Raw genomic sequence first — 23,668 nt, 5'->3', positions numbered from 1 at the left:
ATGCGTCTTTATAGCTGTCATTTAAAAATATTTCATGAATAAGGTTTTTTTTTTTTTCTTTTCAATTTAAGAAATGACTTTGAATTGACTGGGATACATGTCATGCTGCACGGCAGTATAATATCATTAACATAAGGTCACTAATTCAACTTTGACTTTATATTTGTTTCTTCCCTTACAGCAAGAGCAGTATGAAAGCACAATTGGCTTTAAACTGCCCAACTACAAAGCTTCCAAGAAGCTGTGGAAAGTTTGCGTTGAACACCATACCTTCTTCAGGTAAGACCAGGTCAATCTTGCCTTGTTGTGAATGACACCTCCCTGCCCTGCAACAGAGGTCGTTCTGAGGTTCCTATCATCTGGATAATTGGCTAACTGGAACCTGTAGCTTAAGCCTAATATTGGCTCCCTGGCAGTTTAACCCATGCTGCAACCTCTGCTGCTGAAAAATAAAGCCAGTGCGGAAGTGCCAAAAACTACAGTTCATCGAGTGGTCACTTGAGGCTGCCTCCAAAATGGAGTCAATCCCCACGAGTCTCGCATTGCCAGACCTATCTCCACAGCACTGTGGAGGAAGGTCTGGCTAGTCTATACAACATTCCAGGATAGGAGAAAAACATGCTCTGGTTTATTGGCATTTCTTTAAACCAATCACAATCCTCTCGGGCAGTGCTAAGCCCCTAGACGGAGCAACGCTGCCTCTGCAAAATAGCCTCAGGAAGGAACTTTTTTTGATAAAACGTTCAAAAGTTGTTTTAGTTGTGTAACAGAAAACTCTGATTTGACAGATAGTCTAGCTAGCTGTCTCGAGTTACACTGCAGAGATCCTAGGAGCAGTTAACCATAGTCCTCATAAATTGACCGGAGTTTAGAATGGCAACGCAAAGAAAGCGGAAGGTGAGGGACATCCGGCTGAAAATGAGGGACATTTGGTGTAACCTCCGGTGGCACCGGAACAATCCCGTAAATGAAACGTTGTCCATATAGACTAATCCCCATAGACCCCCCCCCCATGTTAAAATGCCCCACTTTACAGCAGAATTAAACATGTTTACAGTTGGTACCAAAATGGTTTTGTTCTCTATTGCTAAGTTCACCCTTCATGACAACTTATTGTTAGGCTTAAAGTTCTGCATAATTAAGAGCGTTCCGCTTTGAGTGATAGGTAGCTGCCGTCACAGTAGGCGAGCATAAACTGTAGGCTTCATTCGGCCCGCCTCAGCTCCATCCACACTCCACCTCTTAGCCCATTTTTTGGATTAGCCAACATCAAGCAGTGCCAAGACGGCGACGGCCGAAGCCACCGGGAACCGCTTACTTTGAGATTCATTTTGGATCCTCAGAAACCTACTGACGTCACAGTCTACATCCATATTTTATACAGTCTATGGATTAACCACAGAGGAAAAGCTACATACTGACTGGTCCTGACCTCAGAATTAAAGCCTTAAAGGTTTTGTCTACTTAATAAGATAAAGTCGAAATTGTTGCTAACCTTGTTGCATAACAATGACAATTTTTAGGGATCCTTTGATGTGAAATGATGTAATATATATTTGGAACTCCTTAATGGTAGGTGGATGAAAATTAAATGAATGTTTTTGTTCCTCAGAGTTCCAACAGTAGAGCCCCCCTCATCACGTCGCTTCCTCGTCTTGGGCTCTAAGTTCCGGTACAGCGGGCGTACTCAGGCCCAGACCCGCCAGGCCAGCTCCATGATTGACCGCCCAGCCCCTCGCTTCACACGCTCTGCGAGCAAGAGGCTGTCCCGTAATCTAGATGGAGGTATGTGTGTGAACCCGTTTTTAGAATCATTGTATAACCGCACAAGATCAATAAGCTACTCTCTGACTCGTTTCACTCTTGCAGCTGGAGATGAAACTCTCCAGTTCCTGCAGCAACTCTCAGCATCAACCAGGTCTGAGGTTGATGATTGGTTGCTGATGCTGACATCTGACAAACCCCAGCCTTCTCCTGAATTCCCAGGTACCAGGAACTGTGTGGAGCTGCAGCAGTGCTTTTTTTGCCATATTTACAGCCTTTGTTTTATTTTCGCTCACGAACAGCCTCATCTCATCTGGCTCATTTGCTTTCATGCTTGTAAACCTTTTGAAAATATTGCCTATCAGATGGTTAATTTGTGAGAATGCTGACCTAGTTTTATATGTGGGTAAAGTCACCCACCTTGTACTTTCCCTGGCATGATCCCAGGATATCTTTGGTCAGTTTGAAAGAAAAAATAGGCAGTTTCCTCACATGCTTTAGTACACACGGGCATTTCCAGTCTTGAGGCTGCTCTTCCTCATTTTTTGGCATTTTCAGAAGTTGCTGCTTGATGTGTGTTGAACAATGACTTTCATTTGCTTGTAGCTTGTACATTTTATGTTCAACATCCTAACTGACTGACTCATTACCGCTTCAGTGGCTGTCATTAAAACAGGATAAAGCTGGAACTTTAAACATTGAAAAGTAATGGCCAGTGTTGCCCTTTTTATATGTTCTTGTTGTGAAGGATGAGAGGAATCTTTCATTCAGCTTTGTACTAACCTCAGCTTACTGGATTCACAATAGTCTGGTACAAATGCTTGGCATCTGACTTGGTCAAAAACACGCTTGAAGCACTGTGAAGCATTCACAGTGGCCGTCATCTCTCCAGCAGAACCATTACATAACTGCCATCACCTCGTCATCTCTCCACAGCCAGAGGGGAGTCTGAGCAGACATTCATTCGGCCCTGGGAGGAAGGGCAGTCTGTTCATACAGTCACAGTAAAATGGCAGGACACTGAGACTGAGCAGACTGGCTCTCAAACCACCACCCAGACAGTCAGTCAGCCGTGGCAGGAGCTGGCATCGGATAAGCAATGGCAGAGGAGAAAGGCGGACGAGTGGTCTGCCCTTTTCAATCGTCTCCCTCCTTTTCCCTTTGTCCCACCTTTTGATTCTGTGAAAGAGCCAGGTATTTACACTTTTAATGCCTGCTCTCGGTTATTTAGCTAGTTTGCAACAAGGAAATCTGAACCCAGAATATCTTAATCTTTCACTTTGGCTAGGATTTTAAAGAACCTGCGTCTTGATTTTATTTTATTGTGGCCAGCATGCACTTTATGAATTACACCACTACATGTACACTGCATTATCCTTAAAAGCTTATACATAAACCAAGCATGTGGTGCTATTCTACCCTGTTTTCAAGCATTTGCAGTTTGAGATTTGTGTGTTTGGTATGAAAGTGTTCAGTATTGTTTCTCCGATGTTGTCAGCTAAGCTCAGCTTGGCAAAAATTAGCTCTATGGACCGGCTATTGCAACCAGCACTGACACAGCAAGATGATTGGTTCCTTTACTTTGACCGAATCTTCCAACTATCCTCGCTTCAGCGTGTTGACAAACCATGTGAGTTTCTTTGTGTGACTTTGTTTGGAAATGTAACCTTGGGAATTTGAATACTGATGGTACAAGTACTTTTAACAGCCTGCAATGTGACTCTCATTTTAGTTCTTTTCATGGTTCATTGTTTTGCTTTTCCTTTTAGTCCTCCCAGTCTCTCCCCAAGCTCAGTTCCAGGTCCAGGAGGAGGATGAGCAGGGCATGTGTGTGGCAGAGCAGGAACTGACCAGTGAGGAGGACATTGACAGGCAGCAGGAAACTGTGACCTTGGTCCACAAGCTGAGAGTGGTGGATGTTTTGGAAAGGAGGCTGAGGGAAGTTAGGGATTTAGAGGAAAGGCTCCAGGAAATGGATGAGACAGCAGAGCTACTTCAGGAAGTAATAGAAGAGGAATTGGGTAAGGAAGAGGTAGATAAGTTGAGACAGGAAAAGGATGATATGGAGCAGAAAGAAAGAAAACAATTTGAAGATTTAACAGAAACATTCTTGAGAAAGTCTGTGAGGACGATAGACATAAAAGAGGATGAAATGGATGAATTGGAAGAGCAAATAAAACAGGTGTTTTTAAAAGGCTTGGTACCTGAAGAGGAAGACACCGAGGTGAAGCAGCAAAGTGAAAAGGAGGTGACAGATAAGAGTCTGTCAGATGATGGCTTGAGAGAGAAGCTACGCCAGCTAGAAAGGGAATGGAAAGATGAGGTGGAGGAGAAGTTGAAGTCTGGATCTTCAGATGTCTCGAGTACCACTTCTGTAGTAGCATACCAGAAAGTGGAGCGTAGGACTAAGAAGAGAGTGACTATTGTAGAAGAGAGAGGGCAGAAGCAGAACGGAATAGAAAAGGTTCAGGTACAGCGTAATGAAATGTCAGAGGAGAGTCTAGATAAAGATGGGACATTGTGTAAGACAGAAATGCTGGAGGAGATAACTGAGAGAGAAGTCACAGAGAGGCTTCAGGCTGAGGATCAATCTCAGGTGGCAGATAAGGACATCTGGTTCATACTTTTTGACCGCCCTCCATGCAGAGCTGTTTTTAAACCACCAGGTACAGTACGGCATTGTGCAAACAGACATCTACTAATCTCTCTAATATCACTACCATTTCCTTCTCTGATACATGTGTACTGTTGTTTACATGAACAATGGAATAGTTAGAGGTAGAGAAACCCTCTTTAGATTCAATAGAAAGGAGAAAGTTAACAGGGTTGTTTTGATTGCTTCTCCCTTTCTCTTATAAATATGATTTAACATTTATGAAAGTACTGTCTAAGTCTCTGTACTGGGTATAGTTCTGGGCTAGTTCAGGTGGACGAAGTGTAGAAAAAGTAATGACAGTATAGTGGACAGCACAAATGTGGTCGTTGTAGATGTCCTAATTTTGCAAAAGGGGTAACAATATGGATATCACAGGAAAACAACCACAGCCTAATGAGTCATATATATAATTATCATCCATAGAGTCGAATCAGCTTAAAAAAGACACACAGAACATTCATCTCAAACCTCCCTCATAGCCAATGAGTTCACATGCCACTAAAACATCAGCATTAACATGTTAACTAACTAGTGTTTTGTTTTTCCAAAATTGTGCTTTTCATTTGCTACAATTACATGTTTTTGATGCTTGACTGTGGATTTGCGGTCTAAGTAATATCTTTACTTTGGAAATAGTTTTGTTGCAAATGAGAATAACCCGCCACACCCTGTCCTGCTTCTCTTACTGTGAGCTTTCTGGCACTGCATGTTTGCTCCCACGTTCAAAGATTCTGTGTCTTTACTTTCATAATTAGTTACCACCGTGGAACGTACTCAGGTGGATGAAGGCGAGTATTTCACCTCACAGACTGAGATTACAACAGTTGAGGAGAAAACAGAGATTATAGTAGAAGCGAGACAAACAAGAGAAGAGGAAATATGGCGCATACCAGAGATCCCACCACCACAGACCATCACAGAAAGAGATGATGACTGGTTTGTGTTGCTGGATGCTGTTCCCAGAGAAACGTCTTATGTACCACCAGGTACTGCTAAAACCCCTGTGCTGCTTTTCAAATCTTTGGCTCTTTTGTGCTTTATTTTGTGCTTGCTAATATACCGGAAGTGTGTATTTCTGACTTTCTCTCGACTTTTACTCATATTAGTTACCTTGAAGGGAAGAGACCAAATGGGTGCAGAAAGGTTTGTCTCTGTCTCTGAGGAGGAGATTAGAGAAGTAGTGTCTGAAGAGAGAAAGATAATAGAAGAGGCGCCAAGACATCTACAAGAAATCCCACAACAGCCAGTGACCAACAGAGATGATGACTGGTTTGTGTTGCTGGATGTTGTTCCCAGAAAAAGGCCATATGTACCCCCAGGTATTGCTAAAACGTTGGCTCTGTTGTGCTTTATTTTGTGCGTGCTTGCTAATATACAGGAAGTGTGTAAAACTGCTTGTGTTAAAAGACTTTCTCCCAACGTTACTCGTATCAGTTACCTTGACGGGAAGAGACCAGATGGGTCCAGAAAGTTTTGTCTCTGGGGCTCTAGCTGCAGCCGAGGAGGAGATTAAAGAAGTAGTAGCTATAGAAGAGTCACCGAGACATCTACAAGAAATCCCACATCAGCCATTGACCGACAGAGATGATGACTGGTTTGTTTTACTGGATGTTGTTCCCAGAGAACCATCATATGTACCACCAGGTATTGCCCCAGTACTGCTTCACAGCTTTAAAAACACAAGCAACAATTCTGATCTCTGCAGACACACTTATCCGTAAATCCCTTTGGTGTCTGAGGATTTTTAATCTCTTTTGTCTTAGTTGCTGTTGCAGAGTGTGTTAAAGTGTCCCCAGAAGAACGTGTCTCTCTGGTTGAAATAACAACCATTGAGTGGAGGGAAAAAAGAGTGGAGATTATGGCAGAAGACACAGAAATAAAAGTGCTGAGTGAAAAGCAAGTAGTAGCACTGCCACAGGCTGTGAGAGAGATAGAAGATGATTGGTTTGTGCTGCTGGATGTTCCCACCAGAGAACCATCGTATGTGCCACCAGGTATTGTCGACTTTCCCTCCAGGCTCACCATAAAGACTTACTAGCTTATTATAAGTGTCTTACAATACTCTTTTCATTCTGTCTGTCATTAGTTACCATGGTCGAGTATGTTCAGGTTTATCCTGAAGAAAGCGTTTCTACTGTGGCTGAAACGATAACAGTAGAGTCGAGGAAGGAGGCTGTAGTTAAAGAGACTGTGGTGCAAAAAGAGGACAGAGGACAGCAGAAAGTATCCCAGCCAGTCAGAGAAAGAGATGATGACTGGTTTCTTCTGCTGGATGTTGTTCCCAGAGAAACGTCCTATGTACCTCCAGGTACCCACAGCCACCAAATGTCACATATTTTCACACATATCACACCAAAGAAGACAATCTCACAAATGTATGCAGTGTCACACAAACTACAGTATTCAAAGGTGATTTCCGCTGATAAATGTGAGGTCATTCTTTTCTTTTGGCTGAAGCTTGAGTATAAATTCTGTTTGCTTTCAGTTTCTCTGGCAGTACCGAGCCAGATTCATCCAAGTGTTCAACCTCAACGAATTGAAGTGATAAGCATAGAGCAAAAGCTGGAGCATGTTGATCTTAAACCGATAAGACTGCAGGATCAGCATCTGTCTGAAATTAGAACCGGCAAAATTGCATTGTCGTCAGAGAGAGAAGGAGGAGATGATTGGTTTGCCCTGTTTGACATCATCCGCGAAAAGCCTGTTTTCATACCGCCAGGTACCTTTCATTGCCAAAGCGTCTGCATACACTGCTAAAACATTCAGTTGAGTGGACTGCACACACACCTGATGCTTTCCACCTTAAATAGCTCTAGCGAAAATACTAAATAAATGACTTAGCATCAGGTTTATTTACCCTTATTTCTCTGTTAGTTGCTGTGGTTGAGCGTATTGTGGATGTGGTGGCAGTCACTGAACCGAAACCCAAATTCATCATGGAAGATGTGAGGCCCCCTGTGAAGTTGGTGGAGATGAAACCGTCACATCCGAGACCGGTGGATGACGACTGGTTTGTTCAGCTAAATGTTGCAGCAAAAGTACCAGGTATTCTGCTGTTTCATGTGGCTGCTACTGTGAGACAAAATAACACGGTGTCTGTGTGTGCCTTGCAGTTCTATTATATATCTCACCTTGTTCAGTGTATGTTTAAGTGGAATTGTCTTCTGACTGAGAAGGCTTTGTGTGTATTCTACATTAGCGGCTGTGGAGGAACGTATCCGTACGCATCCTGAAGTAAGACCAGCTAAAGAGTTTGCAGCCGTAGAGCAGAGAGCATGGCAGAGAATTACTATAGTGGAGGATATGTGGCAGCAGGCGAAGGCGGTACAGCAGAAACCACGTCCAGCAGTGAGAGAGGTGGAAGATAATTGGTTTATTCTTCTGGATGTGGCCACTAAGAAATCAGGTATAATAAAAATGATTTAGTCCAGCGATACATACAAATACTTCTATTTGATTTTTGGTTTAATATGAACAGTTTTTCTAATATGTGCACCTCCCTGTGTCTGAAGACCAAGCAGTCATTACATTTTCTATTTCACTGTAAATGCAAGTGTCCTAATATTTTTTACTTTATTTCCACAACAATACTCGGTTTGTATTAGTCGCTGTCCCTGAGCGCATCCACTTCCCAGCAGAGGTGAAAGTTCCAACTGCTGTGGCCAAAACAAGGATTTCTGAGAGGAGACCACAGTTTGAGAAACGGATCCTGGAAGAAAGACGTCCACTCACACAAACCCATGTCAACGATGATTGGTTTGTTCTGCTAGATGTTGGCCTCAAAGAGTCAGGTATTTCTTACCTGTTTGGGTTTGTTGTTTTGCAGACGAACCGCTCACACGTGGTCGCACTGTTGCTTCATGAAAGGCTTAGCAGCATTTGCAGCCTGTTTACAGGATGCACTGACTTCTCTTCACAAGAGAATGTGTCCACTGATGGCAACGCACATTCACTATCATTCAAGGACCTCTAACCGTGCTATGGTTTGCAGATTGAAGAAATAACGCTTTCTAAATCTCAGCATTTCACCAGTTCAACCACACTGAGCTTTACGACTTCTTGCAGCCTAACATCATCTGCTTTTGCATCTATCGTCGGATCGCGACGAGAACTGATCCATGCTTTTGCTCTCACCCCACTTTGTGGATATTCGCTTCTGGCCCACCTCAGCTTCTGACATGTGCTTCTCCTTTTTTAAAAGAGACTAAACAAAGCATATGAGGTACAGTATACCTGCAGTGTGTGCACTTATCTGATCACATCGAGGCTGTAAGACTTGAGACTGTAAGTATGATGTGGCAGCCTGCATAGATGTGCTATTGTGTGTCACTGTATTTATATGTTTATAGCTGTTCCACTTCGCATGTCAGATGTGCATACAATCATATCCCTTCATAACACATTGTTCTAAAACCCATTTCCTTTTATTTACATTTCCATTTTGTCTGTATTTGGTCTAGTGGTGATTCCACAGAGGGGCACCCGTCCTGTCAGCGCTCCAGTCTTCTCCCAGGCTGCTCTGGCTGAGGCAGGGATCCCCATGGACCTCCTCAATCAGCCCCAGACCTCCACTCCAATCAGGACCAGCCGGCAGGAGGAAAGAAAGCTGGAGGTCACTGTAGAAGCTGTGGAGCCTTCAAAAATCGAGACTGTGGCTGAGGTTAAGGTATTTAAAATTTCTCCCTGACCACTGTTTTACATGTTTGTGTTGTAATTTCAATCTAAATGTTTAAACCATATATGCCGTACAGGATAGCTGTTGCCAGTGAAAAATCAACAAACTATTTATAATGTGTCCCCATGGTAGAGCTGGGCAATATATCGATATTATGTCGATATCGGGATATGAGAACAGATATCGTCATAGATTTTGGATATCGTAATATTGTAATATAGCATAAGTGTTGTCTTTTCCTGGTTTTAAAGGCTGCATTACAGTAAACTTATGTTGTTTTCTGAACTTACCAGGCTGTTGTAACTGTTCTATTATTTGCCTTTACCCACTTAGTCATTATATCCACATTACTGATGATTATTTTTCAAAAATCTCATTGTGTAAATATTTTGTGAAAGCACCAATAGTGAACACTACAAAATCGTTGCGGTATCGATATCGAGGTATTTGGTCAAAAATATTGTGATATTTGATTTTCTCCATATCGCCCAGCCCTACCCCACAGTGATTACCTGGGTATTGTGATTGTAGATAATTGACAGATAGTAGATAATGATAATTATAAAATATAAAGAACTCTTTTTGATGTAATTGCTTCATAGTTTTTGATAATAAAAGATGCTCACGTAGCGAGCAGAGATTGTTCTCTGTGTCTGAGTGTGAACTGTGTCTCTCTTGCTGCTGTAGCCAGCAGCGTGGAGGGACCAGAGAGAAGTAGACTCTTCCCTGATAACCACCATCAATGGGGACATTCAGGTTAGTGTCAGACACGGGCCTCTTGCATGTGGCCCCTCAGAAGACTTGTTTCCACTATGGCTGCGATGTGAGTGTTAAAGCAGAGGATGCTAACACGTGTCCCTCTCTCCTCCCCGGGGTAGCACAAGTCTGAGGTGACGAGCACGGAGGTGGTGCGAATGCGAAAGGTCAGATTCTTAGCCCCGTATATGTTTCCGTAGCCATCTCTCCACCTCCATTCTGACCATCTCGAGCTTCTCATCCAAAAGACTAATTTCACTCTCTTCTCATGCTGTGCTTCCATACGGCTAGGTCTTAAATGAAATCCACATCAGGTTCGAGACACACCCAGTATATTTTAAGAGTTAAAAAAATTAAAGAATAGATGGAATATGTTAACAGTGACTACAAATAATATAATGTCCATATGAAGAGACTATGCTTGCCTCAGGATATATGTTTTTACACACATTAGCTGTAAAAGTTTACAAGGCATTCATTTCCTCTCATTGCTTGGTGTTGTAAACCCTAGAATGCACACATGCATGATTATAGATTTGTGCACAAAAAAAGTGGCATGATAACTGGTATTTTATCACATTTCTGTCACTCTACTGTTCTTAATTTTCTTTTTCATTATGACAATAGAAATTGTAAGTCAGTCCTCTATAGCCTTTCAGATTGTTTGTTTTGTTAGCCCCACACTATTTTGCATGCAGACTCCTCACAGCTCTGTTTGTCTGTTGTATTAACACTGTAGTGAATTTTGTAGGTTGCATGTCCAACGTGTGGGAGTGTGATGCCAGCACACAGGGGAACTGAAACAAACCCACACTTTTTTGTTCTTTTCATTTTTCACAGAAAAGAGCTAAGAAAATTGAGGGTGACTCAATTTATATGAGACATAGCCTTTTAATGTTGGAGGTTTGTATCCCTTCTGGAGATGTCGGTCTCTATCTGTATTTTCTTGCTCTTTGGCACAACAGCTGCTGTTTAATATCACGCTTGCATGTGGCATGATTCACACTTTTCGCATCAGTGTAAAATGTTTGTGTGTGTGTGTGTGTGTGTGTGTGTGTTGCAACGGAACTCTAATCAGGTTGTTTCAGGAGAAGGCTGTTGAATTTACAACAAATAAGTATTCGGTTATGGTCAGGATTCTTACGCTTGCATTGGTATACACAAACCTGTTAAGGATAGCATCCTTAAACTGTTCACAAGCAGCTCCATTTTTATATGATATATTTTTTTGTTTCTCAAGATCATCAGTATTCTCCTGGTCCTGCTTTTGCTCTTTTACCTCCACCTTATTTTCTAACTTGCCAGTAATGCATTGCACTTTCTCAGCAGTTATGCAAATGAATCTTCTGAAAATCAAAATGATTATCCATCTTTGTTGTCGTATGTAAAAGCAATGGCATTTGGAGAAACACTTGTCATTAAGTTGCTCTTTAGCACCACAATAAGTCATGATAAACAGTTAAACACTTCTGTTCATAGACTAGATTATGGTCTGCAGTATGTTTGGTAAAATGGAAGTCAATATCTTGCAGATCTCAATAAAGATCAACTTGATGCTAAATGTTGCCAAATGAGTGCTGCTACTGTTACTTTTGTTCATTTGTGTTAAATGAACAGGTTCCCATTTATACTGACAACTTGTTCCATGTCTGCCATCATCAGCTCTCCTGCTCTTTGATTTGCAGCTTATTTTCATGACGTGTTTCACTGCAAGCCTAATGCTATGAAATAGACCCTCAATGCTGTGCTGTGTAGTTTAGAGCTCCTTCCCATCCAAACTCCAAATAATAATCAACTTTGAAAAATCACGTCAACGACTCCTCTGAATCTTCCCTTTTATAAACCAAAGTCCCAATCAGCTGCCAGACTTGATTTTCGATTTTGAAGAGGAGTCACTGATAATCTATCAATAATCCACAAAGTATGGTCACCAAAATAATGGCCCTTTCTAATTTATGTTCCTTTAGAATCAGCAATTAAACCCTGCTTCTGCTTGTTTATTTAATCAGCAATAAGTCAACACAAATTGTATGGAAACGGCTGAAAGCAACATAATCTGACTTTTCTTTATTCTCTCCTGTTTGTTAATCTCTCCCAACTACAAACATATCCTTTATCTTCCCTTTCCCTCCCCATCCAACTTTTTATCTTCACTTTGTACTTTTTTCCCCTTTTGTTGTTTCCGTGCTCCAAATTCCTGGCGCCCTCTTTCCCACCCTCCCCCTCTCCACACTTTGTTTCCCCTCTCGACTTTCCTCCGTATAGGAGTTCGATAAGCCTCAGGAGGACCTGCTCCGGCACCATGCCAGCATCAGTGAGCTGAAGAGGAACTTCATGGAAGCCGCCCCAGAGACCAGGCCCAGTGAGTGGGACAAGCGCCTGTCCACACACTCTCCGTTCCGTACCCTGGGTATCAATGGTCAGCCTCTGCCCAGTGCAGATGGGGTAAGTCTCCCACGGAAACCCCTCGCCACCAAATCCTTTTTAGTTGATTTAACCTACTGTAAGTCTGCCAGTTCAGGAATTTGAGCAAAAAAAAGCAAACGGTTTCATTTAAATTGAATTAGAAAATCATCATGAATTCCTGAATTGACTTGGTTAAATATACATGCGTCATCACATTTGTTTCCCATGGCTGTGCATTTTCAGAGATGATTGCACTTGATTGGAAAACTGCACTAGTGTGAGAAGTGCGCATGGATTTGAAATGGAACAGAAGAACCTGAAATTATTGCTAACTTCTTGTGTTTAAGTAATTTGTAAACTTTTGTGTAATTTGAGCATTGAATTGCTACATTTGATTGGGTTCTTTGTTAATGATAAACATATTCAAATGAAAGCAATTGATAGAAGAAGGGATCAGGCTCTTCCAGTTGTCATTCCTGGTACTCTAACAGTCCAAGTGTAATGGATTGTATGTGTGTGCATGTACGGACCTATTCAAGAAGATAGCATGTGGTATGCAGCACCTGCATGTGTACGAAGAATGCAGTTTGACTTGATGAATAGGGTCTGTACTTCTGTTCTTTCACTTCAAAGACTGATGTGGGTGAGGCATCTTTGGGACAGGTTGTCCACTCTCTGAGAACTCACTTTGGTTCATCTTATCTGCATCGGATGCCTCTGAACTTTGACATTGAATGACTGACGGAACTGACATTGAAAGGTTTACCGCATGCCTCCCACGTTCTGCTGACACAGCAGAATTGACCTTTCCCCCCCCCTTTCATCTGTCCTTTCTTCATTGATGAGCTTTCTTTCTGCTTTTAATACTTTTTGCTTTGCATGCTTTCTTTTCATGCTGCTTTTAAATTTTCTTTTGGCTGATGCTCTCTCCAAGCTACGGTTGTTTTTTCCATGAAGAGACAAGGCCTCATTCACAGTTGTATAAATAGTTTTTGCCCCACTCTTCCCTATTGTAGAGAATAATGTAACTATCACAGGATTCCTTTATACCAAAATGGTGTCATTACTGGTATTAATAGTTATGTTGCAGTTAAAAAGATTACATGAAAGCTATTCAGCGAACTAGAAACAGATTCCCAATCTGGTTGAGCTGCTGTCATACTGTATGAATGAACAAGTGTAATTCTGCTGAGGTTCATGTTTCATGCCTTTTGGCGAGACATAAACTCCACTGCAGCATAACTGTTTGGACACAAAGCATTTTTAATCTTGGACATAAATGCCTCCAAGTACATCAAGTTGTCAGGATGCATTAGAGTTGCACTGAAATCAAAGCAAAGCAAAGCTGACAGCTTAGAGTCTGTAGTGGGGAGATGAATCAGAACAAACGTACAACATGTTTGATGTAAGCAGTCAACAATATGACACTGGTCAAATGTTATCTGCCTAGCGGAGTGGACACACACTGTGTATGCTCACTTTAACAGGCCAATTTGTCATTCTATTTAACCTTCAGTCGTGTATTGACAAAAGACTAAGGGGCTCCACTGTAAGAAAAGTACACATTGATATTAATGTTGGTTTGCAAGTTTGACATGCAACAGCAGAATCACTCCTGCTACTTTCTGACCCATTACTTTCAGCTCAGATGAATGATATGAAGTTTTCAGTTCATTGCTTTGTTGCTATGCAGCAGCCTCTAGCCAAATCAAATCTATTTACCACTCAAACAGTTAACGGGGAATCTGCGCCAATTTCACATCCTCAAGCTAGAGGCCCAAGATCATTCTGGCTGTACTGACTCAATTGGCCTTAGCTTACTGAGATAGTTCCATCTCAGAAATTATAAAATTATTTTTAACATAAGATACGACAAATGTGGATGACTTTCTGTCTTTTCAAAAGAATGAATTGTTGGACATGGAAAAATGTAAGAAAAAATTGCATGTACAAGTAACATTTCCATGCTCTGGATAACAAAAGTTACTATCAAAATCACATTTTATAATTTCAATCATTGGTTATTGCGCAACTCTGGCTTTTTCGGTCATTTCAAAATTCCTTCCTCTCTCTGCCCTCCTCCTCCTCCTTCCCCCTCAGTTTGTCATCCGCCTCCCGCGCGGCCCCCTGCTAGACTTCTACTCCAAACGCAGCTGAGGGGCCGTCTCGACCCTGCGGAAATCCCACACAGGTGCGAGTGTGACCCGCGGAGACCGCACCTAGTCCATCCACCCATCAACCTCTAGCTTTCTCTTCTCCTCCACTCCTTCCTTCGCCTCCTCTTCAGCATCACCGTAGCATTCTTCATCTCTCATCCTCTGCTCCACTTGAGAAGCATCCCTTTTTTCTGGCCTATGTGGAACAAGACGTTAATTCCTTCTGTTCCCCACTGCAGAACAATTGACCTGGTTTCTACAGCCAGAAACAATCCTGTTCTCCAAAGTTGATTAGAACTGGAAATGACAATCAAGCCACTAGTCTTTTGCATTGTCTGTGTTGTCTGTTGGACTTTACATCAACCAATATTGCCTAACAACTGACTTTTATCTGGAGGCTTATAATGTCTGACCATATCACTTTGAGCCTGCTTTTATACACGTTTTGAAGTACATTTATATTGTCGGTTGTCTAAGGATGTTGTCCAAGCTGATCACTGTGATGTGGTTTATGGATTTATAAACTTTTTTTCCTAAACTCACATTAATTAAGCACCAGAAAACAGCAGTCTTGTTACTGAGAAACTTCATATTCTTTGTCACAGTTTAGTATTTCCTGTGATGGGAGACCTCGAGGCAGCTTAATTTTAATACTTATTTAAACCCTTTGTCCTTCACCAGTATTTGGCGAGGCAGTATGTAGCAACTGCAAGAGATTACTTGTTGCATGACTTTTTGACAATCAACTTTGACCAAAGAATAAAAGGCATTCCATATACAGTTCATTTGATTGTTTGTTCCTTAATTTGTTACTTAAGTTTGCAATTTTCTTCAAATGAAACGTTATTTTTTGTTGTTGATGACTGTCTATCAAAAGTAGTGTAAGTGGCATGCCATTTTTGCAGTCCCTCCCTATTGAAAGAATAGTCAAGCAAAAAAAACATTTCATTCTGACGCATACTGAATTCTATTCATGTATGAAATAAACAATACGGAGCAATACCTGTATTCAGAATCCATCTTATTTGGCATGCGTCATGTGGAAATCAGTTAGAAAAAAAGTAAATTTTGACCATAAAGGGATATATACATAATGTTTTGTTAAGTTGTGGCATTAAAACTGTGTTGATTTTGTCATATAAATTCTAATATAAGCCAAAAATCATCATCATCTTCCTACAGAGCTGTTGTACCTCATAAAACAGATAATGTACATACTATATACATTGTTGTATATAACATGCATGCATTATAATATATATACTATTCATACCATGTCAGTAGGAAATACGTCACCTACCCATGATCACATAGTGACTGTGTTGTGTCTTTTTTAGAGCATTAGCTTCCTTTGCAATGGTTCAGAGACAAAGACTACACATGAGGAAACCAGCCGCAATTTGGGCTTTTCAGGCATACCAAGGCCTACTGTAAGCCACAAGAGTGCATCTGATGGTGTTGAAGCCCACGGTGCTCCAGTTGAGGAGGAGTCATGTGATCAGGGAGTGGTTGTAGTTTTTGAGACCTCCTTGGTGCCCATCCTAGAGGTGGAGATGGCGCAGCTGCCTCCCTCCCTCGACCCATGCTGTAAAGCTTTAGATGGGATGCTGGAGGAAGAAGGATCGTGTACCGAAGTGTCGGAGTGCTCTGGAAAGATAGCTGGATCTTCCCCGGCTTCCTATTTCAGGGGCGATGGTCCACAGGTCGTACGCTGCTTCCAGGTAGCCTCCTGACCCCCTCAGGGTTATGCTGATTCCATCTCTGCTTGGCCTCTGTATCATTTTGAGGCTAACACACTTGCTCACTCCTTTGCAGCACCATTGCAAATCAAATCATGTGAATCTGTAACGGTTAAGTGCCGTGTGAATGATGCTCATCATTCAAATGTAACTGGTTGCTGCAGAGGTGTTGCACAGTCGTGTGTTCTCAGCTATGGTGATGGGTCGCTGTAACACTAGCACATTCTTTTCCACCACAAAATGTTGTGTTTTACACAATCTTTATGCCTTACCGTCTCCATGTTTCCTTTGTAGTAGTTGGTGGTGGGAATGGAAGTAACACGGTGATTCTGTTGTTTCCAAAAAGTTCATAAACAAATTTGGTGAGAAGAAAGGGCTGTTGTGGGGGAGATCACTCCACACAGGCAAATGCTTAGAAGGGAATGCATGGTGTGAAACAAATTGGTTGCTGTGAGGTGCAAAGTGTCTGCTTAAACAGCCACTCATGGGGCTATGCTCCCATCCACAGCCCCCTCTGGTGCAGACCCAGACAGTCACCATCACAGCTGTCTCCAACTCCTTACCCAGTGGCATCTCCACCACAGAGGTCCCTATCGTCCCGACCAAGAGCATCATCTATGAGTCTTCAAAGGTAGGGGCTCAAGCACCTGCTCAGCCCAGATCTGTGTCAGCATGAAGGAGATATCAGCACTATAGAGCAAGCAGGTCTGGGAGGACCAGGCCAGGGGGCTCCAGAATAAACATGAAGCAGCACTGCACCTTCCCTGGCTGAAGCTCACGTTATCTAAAAATGATTACTCAGTCTACCTGTTTTGGTCCTTTTTTTTTCTCAGGTGGCAGTAGATGGGACGGACGAGGATAAGGATGACACAACTGTGTCCAGCTCCAAGACCGTTACCTCTGAGACTACCACTGGCACCACGGTCACCACCACTACCACTCACATCTCAAAGGTCAGCAGTACGACTTTGCCCTTTGTTGATTTTATTTTATCTTGTTTGTCTCTCAATTATATATTTTTTCTTCCCTCCACCAGGTAGTAAAAGTCGGATCTTCGGAGACTCGCATGGAGAAGAGAATCGTCATCACTGCTGACTCCGACATCGACCAAGCTGAGGTACAAACCCTCTGCCCATGACACAGAACAGTAATGAACAGAATATTAAAGGGCTAGTTTGACATTTTGGAAATTGCCAGTATTGGCGTTCTCGCTGAGAGTTAGATGAGAAGATCGATACCATTCAGCTTAGCATAAAGACTGGAAACAGGATGAAATAGCTTACCTGGTTATGTCCAACGTTTTCATTAAGCACCATATAATAAATATGAGAACTTTGACTTTACTAATTCATATTAGGACTAATACAAGTGCACATAATATCTGTCTTGCAGGAGAAAGACGGCGGAGCATCAGCATTGTAACTGAATCACCACCTGCATTTATTCCTTTGACTCTCCACCTCCGACACACACTGACTGCGCACGCATATCCAAAAAGACATATTTCATGAATCTGCCCCATTGTGGATAACTAAGTAGATAAATCTTAGCAGATCCTCGTTGTTTTCTTTCTCAGTTGTAGGTAGAGGAGGGCTGCACAGTGCTCGAGGTTGATCAAATGCTCATCTCATCCAGGTGGTAATAAAAGCTTAGTGGACACGCTTTTATTGGTAAAAAAAAATCATTTTCAGTTGAGTGGTGTCAGTTATGTTTGCTTTTAAATGCTTTTATTTTCCTAGTGGTTTTTACATTGTTGACTTTATACAAATGCACTGTTTCCATTCTAGCTTAGACACCATTATCAGCATTTATTCCCTCGGTGCCGCTTAGGGGAACGCTAAGTCTACATTCAAGGGAATACTTTTTGTTGTTGTTTACTTGTCTGTTTAATTCAGGAGAGACATTCTTTTTTTTAATGAAATGACATACCTCACATCAATATGTGAACAAAGATATGCTGTGCTCAAATTTGTTGTTTGGCTTCGTTCACTGCTCAGGTACAAAAACATAACTTAAAAATCCCTTCTTCCCTAACCAGCCAAGAACCAGTAGCCTACACATTATTGTAAAGTTTTAATTAAAAATGGATCTATTTTGAAATATTCCTCTATTTTATAGACTTAATGCTTTTATAGTATTTGTACAAATTTGAGGTTTTTAAGTTATTCATCCATCCGCTCTTTAAATTGTAGGTTACCATTGTGCTGTTTACTGAATTTTGAGGTCTCTACTTAAGATTTGCTTACTCGTCTTGCCTGACACCCAGAATCATTCTTATTTGTTTCGTCTTGTAGTCCAACAAGTTTATCAAACCTTTGACAATGGAGTGCTTCCCTCAGCCCTATATTTTGTTCAGTAGCGTAGATGTCATTATTGCTTTGAAAATTCATGGTTGATAAGAAAAGTTTTACAAGCTTTGGTCTGTTTATCTCAGGTTTGATATTCTTTGTAGGACTACTACAGACCTCCCTATGATTGTATGAGGAATGTCCATATATGTATATCCATCCCTACTTTAAAGGGTGAGGTCAATAATAATGAAGCTTGTCTGTCACGGTAACCACACATGTAAGAGCTGAAGGCAGCTGTCCCAGTATATGTGGCTTTTCTCTCATAGGAGCACAAGTTGTCTTTTTTTACATGTTCTACTATACAGTAATTTATTTGTATTGTAAATCTTGTGTGATTTGATGTACTATGTTTAAACACAAGCTGGTTTCCAGGCTTCCACTAGAGATGTCACAATGTTAAATATTGCATTAATTATCAACCAAGTTTGTAAAGCCTTTTTACCACATAGAAGTAGATTGCTCTCTCACTTGCTGTGTCCTGTGCTTTTCCATAGAAGAGAAAATGCTTAAAATATATGAATCCCTTTTTAGATGGCATGTTTGTTAGAAAAGCCATTGGTATTGTAGCTACAGGGACAACAACCGATACCTCTCCTGGAAGAAAAATGTAGAATTTCACATGAGAAAATAGTTTTTAGACAATGGAAAATATTCTTGCTTTGTGACTTATCCCTGTCTTTTAATTAAAAAAAAAATAAAAGAATGCATTATTTTGCATTTTATTGGGCTGTCTTATCTGTGAAGCATACAATTTAAAAAGATCAAAGATCTTAGTAAGAAATAAATATTGAATGCCATTCAATTGCTCTACAGTAGATGCATGTTCGATCAACACCAAACTTTTGAGAAGATTGTAATAACATATGGTAAACATGATGAAACTACAAATACAGGCTTATCAGGAAAATATTGCTACAGTTGCCTAAACAATCAAGTACATTTATAACCACTGCATTAAAAAGGAAATTCAACAGTGTAATAATAGAATTTAAATCAAGCATAGGTCCATTTTTTTTAAGATAAGTTCTACCTTTAATTTGGTATTGATTGTTTCTTGGAAATATAGCACCTGATCACATTTACACATATTGCTGTTTTCAAATAAAATCCATCTTAACTGAATAAAAACTTATGCACATTCAAAAATCTGTTCTGCAGCACAAGTTAATGATTTTATGCAATTTAATGTTAACTAATTAATTTACTGTTAGTGACTGTATCATTGATAAGGCAAACGTGTCGGGCTGGTGGCAAGATTTTCTGTTACATTCAATCACCTGCAATTAAGCCACAAAGCACACTGTAGCCTTCATCATCACGGAGTTAAAGCCACTTTTCTGTTTCAGAGAAACATACCCTTGAATGTGAAAAGATGCATTGAAATCAATTAAAGTTAAGACTGTATTAGGAGAATAACCATTTGGGAATAATTACACGTTTAATACGGAAAAAACTGATCAGCTCAACTGTAACAGTGTTTCACTAAATGAGAGAAAAGGTCTGAATCTGAAAGTGTCTATAAACACAGAGGTGAGGGTGGGCAACTGTACAGGCATTCATTGGGAATATATAATCTATTCCTTTAAACAAATAGTAAACAACAAAGTCTTTAAGTCCACTGTGTTCGTCAAAGCGGTGTTCTAGCGAATTGTCTTGACTGGGCTCTTGAAACTTGACGCAGCTTGAAGTTGGAGTTGATAAGCCATTGGGTGAATTTTGAAACCATATAGCCTGAAAAAAAAAATTATCAAATACAATCACTTCCTGGACAGAAGGAAATTTCTTTTTACTTCTGAGGTCAAGGGCTGAGTAAGTTTCAGTACAGATACCCAAAAAAACTGTATAAAAATGATTGATTCAAACATCTGGTCTTTTGGTTGTCAATCAATTAAAACATACTAATAAAAAGTATGTTTGCTAGTTAAAGTTAATGCTAACATTAAATAGCATTAGTGTCAGATCAAACTCACCTTGGCACAAACTGGTTGGCTGGTCGCTTTGGACGATACTCTGGGTGCACCATGAACAGCATGTGGGGGAACCCTGTCCCAAAATAGGCTCCATCTGTGTGGTGGTGTCTGGAGGATTTAGGGGTGTAAACATCCATGCACTTTGGGCAATATAGCTTCACCATTGCTTCTCCAGGGATGTCTGACAAACCTGCATCAGACGAGAGAGAGAGAGGTGAGTACGTCTTCATTCTGTAGTCACTGACAAAGGTCAAAAGTGCAGCATGGCATTTGTGTAATGGAGAATTTGTTTAATGTTGGTAAGGTAAGAAACAGTCAGACTTACCAATAGGAAGCATTGGCTGATTCTCACAATAGACTCTGGGGCAATAGCCAAAATCCCCTTGTTGATACTTTTCCAACTATGGAGAACAACACATTTAGAAATCACTGTTGATTCATGTCACGGGGCACGTAACAATGTGAAATGATTATGTAATAGCCTACCATCTGTGCAATGCCTCGGTTTGTGAGGATGTAACGTGCATGTATGAGCCCGTAGAGCATCTCTGCTGCCTGCTCAATCAAGTCACTCTGATTGGGGTTGTCTTCAAGTTCCTCATCTGTCAAATGAAAGTGATTTAGGCAGTGAAAAGCGTTGACTCTTTGTTTTTCACATGGGAACCGCTACTTCCTATATATTCTGACCTGGCTCGAGGTCGAGAATCATGTCCAAAGCCTGGCGATAGTGAGGCACCTGCTCATTCAGACCTGTCAGGTTAAACTTGTCCTGTATGTAATCCTCATCAACCTGTAACACACGATTGGAGACAATGGATGGCTATTAATGGCATTCATTACTGTTGCAAGCAGCAGCACATTGCTACAGGCCACTGATAAGGACATTTATTTTAATTTATTTTATTTAAACAGGGACAATGCACAAATTAACATTAACATTGTATAAGAACAAGGAGAGATGCATTGTACCAGGTTGTAGCACAAGTGCTATTTTCCACCCGTAGTCCCTTGGCAGGTCAGTAAAACAAATAGTCAACGCAAGTGAAATACAAAACATCAGAATATACAATTTTACAAACAGTCACACCTAATTTACAATAACAACTACCATGGGCTCAATTGTTCCCATTTCCTAAAACCAGTCTCTCCCCCCCCCCTTCCCAACAAAGCTATGCAATCAAATTCCTTACACACACACACAAATAAATGTGTGTGTGTTATACAAGAGCTTAACAGGATTACTTCAGATGCTGCCAATGTAGAAAGGACTTAAAATAAGAATTGGATTGTGTGAGTGCTAACCTCTCTAGTGTTACACATTGATGCCTAATAGACCACACAATTCCCAGTATTTTTTTTTTCTTCCACGTTTCCTGAAGGTGCTTTTTGAGTTAGAAGGCCCCATGTTGCTTCAGTGGAACAGATAATAGTAACTATTAATTACTAAAAAAGTAATTAGATAGTAACAAACAGCAGAGATAAGTGGCTGTAACAGGAAAGTGTTGACTTAACATAGTTCAGCTTTGACATCCAAGCAGCATTTGAAGAATTTCAATTTGCATCCCTCATCACAAAGCAAAGGCAACAACATAAGCAATGTTTTAGTCCAAGTGCACTGTGTAAAGACTTAACAGTTATCCAGACAGACATGCAACTGACAGTTGTTTCATGCTCCACTTAAATATAGGTCTTAATGTACTTAATGTGAGACCACATTGTGACACAAAATGGCACACATTACTATTAACTCCAAAAATAGATTACTTGTGTGTAACGTAGTTGCCGTCTGCAGGTATGTGTTCAGGGCTATACAAATGTGAGATTTAGTGTTACACTGACAGTGTAAGTCCATGTATTTACCATTTCAGCTATAAAATATTTTATATTCATCTCAGCAGCTGAGATGAAACATTGGTTCTTCTGGACCAAAACAAAAATCTAGCTATAAACATTGAATCATTGGGTGCAACAAAAAACTTGACTGCAATAAAATATTGTATTAGATATAGTATAAGAACATACATGTAGTATGAAACTATATACAATAAAATGATGAAAGCTTTATGAATGGATTTGTGTTGTAAAGTGTGCAGCAGTCTGAGTGGCAGAGGCAAGAAGCTCTTCATTCTGATGTTAGACTTTATGCTTCAGTGTGTGGTCTGTGACAGCTAAAGTGTGCCCATCTACATGTTTTTCCTCAGTGTGCCTGTGGGTTTTTTGATAGCTTTATTTATTAGATGCAAATTGGTGGTGAATTTTAATCAAGGCGTCAATCTAAAATCCCAATTTATCAACTATCCGGGGGGACTAACCTCACAGAAGAACTCATTCCCTCTGAGTCCACAAAACCAGGATATCCAGGACACCTCCTCTGAGCTGCTCATCCTCCTGACAAACCAAAACAGAGTTGCAGTGGACCAATATTTATTATTTTACATCCTCACTGTGTGGCTAACAGCTAGCTAATAACTGGCTGTTCATATTCTTGAGATATAAACTTTCCAAAGACATATTAAACATTGTATTACACCAGGGGTGCAACAAACTGAATTTGTTATCTCGGGGACTTTGAACACAAATGTGTCATAGCGAATCTTCAATTTACCTACCTTGTTTGCGTCTCTAACCTTCTGCTAATGTTAGCTTACTTGCTAGCGATCGTTAACGTTCACACGTATAGTACAGATAGATAGTGTGGAAATTAGCTAGCTAAGTATTGTAACTGCAATGTGTATTTAGAGGCATTGTCTCCTGCACGTGTATAACTGTTTACAGAAAGTCACTTTTACTCACCCTTCTTTATATAAAGTTACCACATCAATTTGCAAGCTTAGCTAGTTTAACCTCGCTCCCTGGATGACACATCCGTTTTCCGGCCAACCAGAGTTTTCAAAATAAAGTTCCTCATGACATAGATAGGATACCGCAAAGAAAGAACAAGCGTTTAGGCTACATGTTGACTGATGTAAGCACATTTTGGTAACATTTTGGCCCGTGGCCTATCATCCAGATACATTTTGGCCCCTAATATAAAATAATGTGGGCACCTCTGGTCTACACACCTTATAAACCACAGTGATATTCCAATATTTCTAATAGCAATATTATGGTATTTGTATCTGAGATGATAATGGCCACTCCCATGTGAAATCCACATCATTAGGCCATACATCATAGGTCGACCCAGCTAAAGCA

General features: G+C 40.8%; 2 protein-coding genes across 25 annotated transcripts in view; one reads left to right on the top strand and one right to left on the bottom strand.

The window, feature by feature from the left end:
* LOC116049367 overlaps positions 1-19,220 on the top strand; it is a 32,976-nt gene extending 13,756 nt beyond the window's left edge. For 5 of the 24 annotated variants that reach the window (XM_036006567.1, XM_036006566.1, XM_031298938.2 and 2 more), the window contains exons 9-33: positions 182-279; positions 1,613-1,785; positions 1,870-1,986; positions 2,701-2,958; positions 3,263-3,394; positions 3,534-4,430; positions 5,176-5,406; positions 5,527-5,739; positions 5,855-6,064; positions 6,184-6,414; positions 6,507-6,728; positions 6,906-7,139; positions 7,295-7,465; positions 7,620-7,826; positions 8,026-8,211; positions 8,881-9,086; positions 9,783-9,851; positions 9,974-10,018; positions 10,692-10,754; positions 12,117-12,296; positions 15,751-16,134; positions 16,661-16,783; positions 16,986-17,105; positions 17,189-17,269; positions 17,545-19,220. In XM_036006567.1, the coding sequence (XP_035862460.1) occupies positions 182-279; positions 1,613-1,785; positions 1,870-1,986; positions 2,701-2,958; positions 3,263-3,394; positions 3,534-4,430; positions 5,176-5,406; positions 5,527-5,739; positions 5,855-6,064; positions 6,184-6,414; positions 6,507-6,728; positions 6,906-7,139; positions 7,295-7,465; positions 7,620-7,826; positions 8,026-8,211; positions 8,881-9,086; positions 9,783-9,851; positions 9,974-10,018; positions 10,692-10,754; positions 12,117-12,296; positions 15,751-16,134; positions 16,661-16,783; positions 16,986-17,105; positions 17,189-17,269; positions 17,545-17,574 (4,881 nt within the window). In that variant the 3' untranslated portion in view covers positions 17,575-19,220. Of the gene's footprint in view, positions 1-181; positions 280-1,612; positions 1,786-1,869; positions 1,987-2,700; positions 2,959-3,262; positions 3,395-3,533; positions 4,431-5,175; positions 5,407-5,526; positions 5,740-5,854; positions 6,065-6,183; positions 6,415-6,506; positions 6,729-6,905; positions 7,140-7,294; positions 7,466-7,619; positions 7,827-8,025; positions 8,212-8,880; positions 9,087-9,782; positions 9,852-9,973; positions 10,019-10,691; positions 10,755-12,116; positions 12,297-14,357; positions 15,355-15,750; positions 16,135-16,660; positions 16,784-16,985; positions 17,106-17,188; positions 17,270-17,544 lie in introns of those variants that run through there. The other 19 variants (XM_031298947.2, XM_031298941.2, XM_031298940.2 and 16 more) reach the window with 19 other exon arrangements.
* Positions 19,209-23,471, bottom strand: LOC116049371 (casein kinase II subunit beta). Its single transcript, XM_031298956.2, has 7 exons — positions 23,267-23,471; positions 22,786-22,861; positions 21,161-21,263; positions 20,960-21,075; positions 20,799-20,874; positions 20,474-20,663; positions 19,209-20,234 (listed from the first exon to the last, which is right to left on the bottom strand). Exons 2-7 carry the CDS (start codon positions 22,855-22,857, stop codon positions 20,144-20,146), a joined length of 648 nt encoding a protein of 215 aa, XP_031154816.1. The 5' UTR covers positions 22,858-22,861; positions 23,267-23,471; the 3' UTR covers positions 19,209-20,143.
* Positions 23,472-23,668: the final 197 nt, after the last annotated feature.

This window comes from Sander lucioperca, chromosome 10, assembly GCF_008315115.2.
Source record: "Sander lucioperca isolate FBNREF2018 chromosome 10, SLUC_FBN_1.2, whole genome shotgun sequence".
Classification (NCBI taxonomy): domain Eukaryota; kingdom Metazoa; phylum Chordata; class Actinopteri; order Perciformes; family Percidae; genus Sander; species Sander lucioperca.
The sequence above is the reverse complement of the archived record's forward strand: the minus strand, read 5'-3'. Positions and strand labels throughout refer to the sequence as shown.

Bases quoted from the DNA above. Each gene is read 5' to 3' on its own strand.
- LOC116049371 (XM_031298956.2), bottom strand. From the start codon at position 22,857: ATGAGCAGCTCAGAGGAGGTGTCCTGGATATCCTGGTTTTGTGGACTC. The intron at 21,264-22,785 runs GTTAGTCCCCCC...CGTGTGTTACAG, and splicing joins GGAATGAGTTCTTCTGTGAG to GTTGATGAGGATTACATACA. The intron at 20,235-20,473 runs GTGAGTTTGATC...TTTTTTTTTCAG, and splicing joins GCCAACCAGTTTGTGCCAAG to GCTATATGGTTTCAAAATTC.